This window comes from Hylaeus anthracinus, unplaced genomic scaffold (genome assembly GCF_026225885.1).
Source record: "Hylaeus anthracinus isolate JK02 unplaced genomic scaffold, UHH_iyHylAnth1.0_haploid 27416, whole genome shotgun sequence".
In the NCBI taxonomy this organism is placed as follows: domain Eukaryota; kingdom Metazoa; phylum Arthropoda; class Insecta; order Hymenoptera; family Colletidae; genus Hylaeus; species Hylaeus anthracinus.
The window spans coordinates 1-6,487 of record NW_026535210.1 but is presented as its reverse complement, the minus strand read 5'-3'; the positions used below and the strand labels follow the sequence as shown (position 1 = coordinate 6,487).

The following is a 6,487-nucleotide window of genomic DNA, read 5'->3' as shown; positions in this document are numbered from 1 at the left end:
AGAGAGAGAGAGAGAGAGAGAGAGAGAGAGAGAGAGAGAGAGAGAATTGTATATCTTATTTTTAAGTCAAGTTTAAATTAAAAACGTCGTGTAACAAAATATTATTTGAGATTTATATAACAAGTTACGCTTCTGAGTACAGGAGCCTTTTAATGGATCGTGCTCGCACAATGGTAGGAAAGATGATAAGTTCGTAATGCTAACGAAATTAAAATCAACTATTTGCGTGTTAGAAATATGATGATGCATTAATGCATAAAGTGATTCAAGGTGAGAATACAACAGCATGACTTCCTGCATTCTAAAAACAGAATGAGAGTACGCGATAATTTATTCCGAGGTTTGCACGCGAAACGTTAACCGACTCGTTTCTTTGTAAGATTTAATATGACACATTACTACTGCACGATTTAATATTGCTAAATGTTACTGAACAGAAATCTGAAATCTAGTGGCAGAAAATTGTGTAGTATTTATTTGCAACGTATATTAATTAATTATTGTGGTAAGGGCGATGTGAAGTGTCAACATACAGTCAGTTACATTTGTCCAGATTAAATCACAGGTTTTACGTTTCCAAATAAATGTTTCATTGTGAATATTAAATAACATTAATTTATACAAGAAATCTTAAATGTCAATGAACAGAACAATTTCCATAATTTTCTAACACTTTTTGCCAACAATTTTTTATTGAAAAATTTTACCAAGTCGAAGACATTTTCATTACTTTCCGATCCCCCAAATATATACATAGATAAATTTTTCAATTGTACATGCTTATAACGAGAAATTTTTTTTTGGAAACATCAAAACCATAATTTTAGACAAACATCTTCCATAGTTATAGAGGGTACGAATATTTATGAGACTGACTGTATTTATCAACAGGGTTGTAAGTGATCATAAATATTAAATAAATATTGATCCTGTGGCTTCGAATGACCATAGAAACAATTATTAATACTTGTGTTTTCCATTGTATTTTCATTCTGAAGTAAAATGGCGTTCTTTCGGTGAAATGAGAGACTGCGCGCAGCTGAAATCCTCCCGCGATTTCGTCAATCGACTTTGACCCGCAGCGATCGCGACTTGACTCGATCTTGGCCCAGGCTCTCTTGTAATTACGTGTCGCAACGTGGTCTTGAAGAGGATTCAGCGTATGACACGCACGAATAATTTCGTATTTACCCAGGCATTTTCATTGGCAAACGATCGTCCGGTTTTTGGGCGCCATTTTATTTTAAAGAGGAAGCCTGCGTACGACGCTCCGAAAAGGATGCACATTTGAGATTTTTTTTTGAAAAAATGGAATATTGTTTGATAAAATGTTTAAGGGTATTCGAAAGAACGTTTCTCAGTGCAAGTGTCGCAATTTTTGTATTTAAAAATATTTTGCAACACAAAAATTACGACACGTGCACTAAGAAACCTTCCTTCGAATATCTTGAAAGTTATCATTAGATAATTTTCCGTTCGACCCCAAAAAAATTCATAAATATTCATTCGCTCATAGTTTAGCCGCGGTTATCGATCGACTCTTGCGCTGCTCAAGCACGCTTCCAAATCTTGATAAAATTTCTATCATTAAAATTCCGTCGGTGTAATCGCGAGAGGCACGTAGAGTCATCCATCTAACGTTGCAAGTAGACCACGGTGACAGTCGGTTTTTAAGCCATTTTCGAACGTTTAACCCACTTCGCTGCAATTTACTTTGCATGCATCGAGACGAAGGAGACGTAATACTGTGTGATAAACGATCTTTGTCGGCGTGGGGACGATTTCGGTGGAGAAACAGTGCTTTCTTCGAAACCCTCTGATTTTTTCACTTTTTTTTCTTCACCTTGCTAGATATCTTTTGGGGAATTTTTGCAGATTTTTGTACTGAATAAAAAAAAAGTTGTGAATTTTTAAGAATAAGACGTTTTTTCTTTAGATAGCTATAGCTCTGTCAAAAATTGACCAAATTAGACGTTTCTTGTTTCAAAATGTGAGAGTTTTGAATGAACTTTGCGAAAAAAAATACAAATCAAAATATTTGAATTTGTCTTCTATATAATTCTTTGATTTTTCAGTAAAAAGAGATTTTTCAAATTTCGACACTTAATTCTTTTTTTTTTCATTTCCCTCCCAAAAAACTTTGATTTTTCCCCACTTTATGACGCAAGTCATGGGCCGAATTTCTTTCTATTTTTTTTAATTGAAAATAATTTTTCCTCATCTTCTCGCAATTTAACTTCCCTCTTACAATTAAAGAATCAACCAAAAATAAATCCTTCGATCGTATTCAGCTCACAAAAAGAAGAAAGCACAATTACTATCACCAAATTACCACTGCAACCATATCCATGTACAAGCTCATTCATGTACACATTTATAAAAATTCTATTATTGTATTTACTCAAACCTCTTCGATAACACTCTAGATGAATATTTCTAGAACGAAGGAAAAATATATAGAAAAGGTTCGACAAATTCTTCGACTATTTCTAAATTCAGATCGTCTCGCATGGATAAAAAGATTGACGACGTCAGTCCCGAAAAAGCTCCCGTTCGCGGCGAAGGAGTCTGGGTCTAGGACGCGCGTCGGTTTCCGTTGGCCGAGTATCGAGAGAGGGAAGTTTCGCAACCGGCGGTCGGCCAAATTCGGGTATTCTTCAGGGCAGAGGGTCGCGGATCGTCCGGGAGTAGGACGACGCAGGTGGACGACCGCGGGAGTAACGGAGAAGCAAACACAATCGAAAGGATAGAGGCCTGCCGCCACGAACGAGGAGGGGGCGGAGAGCGGAGGAGAAGAAAATCGTCTCACAGCTGAATTACTCTCACTCGAGAGGCCCCCGTCTCTTCTTCGTGGGGGCCCCAAGTATCCCCCTGCTTCCCGTGGAGGTATAAAGGACCCTGGTCTACCTTCCACGGAGTCACAGAACCGAGCGGCATCGCAGAAGCCGACATGAATCCTCTGATCGCGGTAAGCACGCTAAATTCTCCTAATCATTACACGTAACCGATAGAGAGCGAGAAAGAAAGAGCCGTAGAGGGAGGGAGAGAGAGAGAGAGAGAGAGAGAGAGAGAGAGAAGAAAGAAAGAGAGAGAGAGAGAGAGCGTTAGTGAGTGTGGGAGGAGGCGAGAGACTCGGTGTTACAAGTGTAGAAATTTCCAAAGTGAGATTAGACGTTTCAGTGGTTGGGTGTCCTCGATGAGTTCGACCGTGCAAATTCGTAAGTGTACCCCGAATCGTACTTCTTTTCGAAGGGCCATCTCCGGAGGCGTCGATAATAATAATAATAATACCGATAATAATTGTAACGGTACGTTGAGCAAGTGTCTACGAATCTTTCTAACCGGAAGCCTCAACGTTTGGATCACGCGCCGGACTCTGTATGCTTCATTTTTCGGTTCGTAATTTTCTCTTAACGACAGGCTCGAACCGCCACTTTCCCTTTCGGCCGTGGCTTCTCTTCGAGTACTCTTTTTCTCGCTAGTTTCCACCGTGACCACCGCGGTTCCTGGGATCCTTTTTCGTTTCTTCGTCGACACGCAGAATCTCACGTCCCTCGAATCGGGTCCCTTGGGGCGAAACTTTCTAGAAGAAATTCCGTGAGATGATTCAGTGACCCAAACGAGGCCGCCTGATTGCGGTCGAATTATATGACTATGGGATTATTTCTCGAATGGGAGGTCTGTCACAATTTCGCAGTTTTTTTTTTTTTACTTCGTTCTATCATTAACAACTTCACCGTGCAATTTGGTTTTCGTTATGTCATGTTGTGTTTAGCACGACTATCTGTTCACGGTTAACGATGTCTTTGGTCCGATGTTGGTTGAGGATTGTCGGATAGTGGTTTGCGAGTCCTCTACTTGTTTTTAAAAAATATAATATGTTTAACAGGTATGCGTTTGCTTTGATAGTGTCGAAGTTGAAAGTTGACACGTATCTTCTCGTTTTTCACAGTCGATACTTTCAAGATCATATAAAAATAGTCCTTTTTCGAAAACGTAATAGGTCCTTGATGTGTAAAAATAAAATAGTAAACAGTGAACAAAACGGAGTATTCAAACTTTCATGACTTTCTAATGATGCACTCTTGAGACAAGAAACATGAGAGGTGGGTAGAATTTTTTCAACTATTATACCAAGTGTCATGATTCTTTGGTACTTCACCTATGAAATACAAAATAGTCCTGCATATACGTGAAATTTGTTAGAATGATTTTTGCGAGGAGACACTGATACCATTATTGTCTGACATACACAGAATATTATGTAATAGCCTCCCTCAAATTCACCTTACGACACAAAGCAAAACATGGATAATTAAATTCAAATACACATGCAGAACGGTATGTAAGCTCTTCTCAAAGCACCGGTAAATAACAAAAACAATTCTTTTCCTTACTGAAATTCAATACTAAATAAAGGGTTGAAACTAACAGTTCTTGAAAACAATTTGTTTCATTGGCGAAATTCACTGCTAAATAAACGGATGAAACTAACAGAACAGTTCAGCTCTTCTCAAAACATCGATAAATAACAAAAACAATTCTTCTCCTTGGTGAAATTCATTATTAAATAAAGGGTTGAAACTAACAGTTTTTGAAAACAATTTGTTTCCTTGGTGAAATTCAACGCTAAATAAACGGATGAAACTAACAGAACAGTTCAGCTCTTCTCAAAGCATCGATAAATAATAAAAACAATTCTTCTCCTTGGTGAAATTCATTACTAAATAAAGGGTTGAAACTAACAGTTCTTGAAAACAATTTGTTTCCTTGGTGAAATTCAATACTAAATAAAGGGTTGAAACTAAACCTACAATATATAATCTCAGCTCTTCTCGAAAGCACCGATGAATAATACCAACCAATCACAATAAAAGCAATTATTTTGGTGAATGTCAACCCTAAGCAAAGTGCCAAAACTAACAGATATCGAAATCTGATGATTGCAGTGCATGATAGTCGGCCTGGCAGGGTTCGCCGTGGCGGAGCCGCCAGTGTCGTCCGGGTACAGCTACAACAGGCCAACTGGAGGCGGCGGTGGATACTCCGGCGGCGGTGGCGGTGGTGGTGGCTACTCCCTCGGAGGCGGTGGCGGTGGAGGCTACACCCAGGTGTCCACTGGCTACCAGACCAACGAGGGTGCGTCCGTCGACGGTGCCCTGCTCGAGCAGATCCGCCAGATTTTACTGAAGGAGGAGTTGAACTCTCAGCAAACCGGAGGATTCGGAGGCGGAGGCGGCGGATACGCGCCTAGCTCCAGCTACGGTGCTCCGTCCAGTCAGTACGGTGTTCCTAGCTCGGCTTACGGTGCTCCTAGTTACCAAACCCGCGTGGTGGGCATCGATCTCGAAGGAATCAGGCAGGCCATCCAGGTGGCGCAGTTCAACCAGGTCAGCCAAGGACCTGGCGGCTACCCGAGCGGACCTAGCGGAAGCTACGGAGCACCGAGCAGACCGAGCGGTAGCTACGGCGCGCCGTACTAGGATCTTGAAGATGATGATGAGCTTGGATGATGGGAGAGCGAGCGAGGGAGAAAATGAGTGAGAACGAGTGGACACCAGTCGACCATCGCGACGGCCTTCCGAGCTAAGGAACATTTTACCAAAAGAGTAAAATGATCTCTCGTTCTGAAGGATAAGACAGCGAGGACCGGCCAGGGCGAACTGGAGGACCGAAGACAACGTTTCCAACTCGCGAATTCGCTTCTCTCGAGCGAACATTCCTCTGGTCCGACCATCCCTCTCGGAAGGTCGTCGCACGAAGAGCGGATCGTCGAGCACGATGAAACGAACGGCACAGGAGGTCGCCGTTCAAACGCGTCGGGGTTCACGGACGAAGAGGATGAAGAGATATCAAGGTGCGCGCGCGTGGCCAACAACCGGCGAGGATTCCCGGGCTCCTGTCTCGTTGAAATCAAATCGTCGTCACTTCAACGGGCCCAGAGCCCCCCCGGGATCGCGGGATGTGCGCGTCGAAGGTAAAACCGGGCTCCAGTGGGCCGCCGTCTCGTTGGGGATTAAAAGGTCGTCGCTCCAACGGGCTCGGGGCTCAGGAGTGAACTTGAACGTCCGCGAAACTTGAAATCCTTTGAGAAGTCTTGCTTGATGCCTGGTGTCCACTCGAGAGAGTCATCCTCGAGAATCGGTATCGCGAATCCTTCGCGCGAGAAGGACCTTCGAGTTAATTCCTTGGTAAACCTTGCTCCCCACGCTGCACCCTCGACGGGTGACGGCGTTCAGCCTCAGAAACGAGTGATATTCTTTTAATTTAAATTTAACGTAGTCCAGTTCTCGTAATAGGTTCCGATGAATAGGTATTGAAAGGAGGCGAAGCAAAGTCTCTCGAGTGGACACCAGGCATAAACGATCGAAGCGTCGAGCATGGTGTCGCGTTCTGTCGTACCAAAATCATTCGTCGTCGCGGTCGCAGCCGCGAGGGACCCAGTGATAAGCTTAAAACTAAACGCGCGCAAAAAGGGACCCCCGCG

General features: G+C 42.7%; 1 protein-coding gene across 1 annotated transcript; it reads left to right on the top strand.

Moving 5' to 3' along the window:
• Nucleotides 1–4,778: 4,778 nt before the first annotated feature.
• On the top strand, nucleotides 4,779–6,368 carry LOC128893389 (pro-resilin-like). Its single transcript, XM_054154304.1, has one exon. The coding sequence runs from the start codon at nucleotides 4,953–4,955 to the stop codon at nucleotides 5,481–5,483; it is 531 nt and encodes a 176-aa protein (XP_054010279.1). The 5' UTR covers nucleotides 4,779–4,952; the 3' UTR covers nucleotides 5,484–6,368.
• Nucleotides 6,369–6,487: the final 119 nt, after the last annotated feature.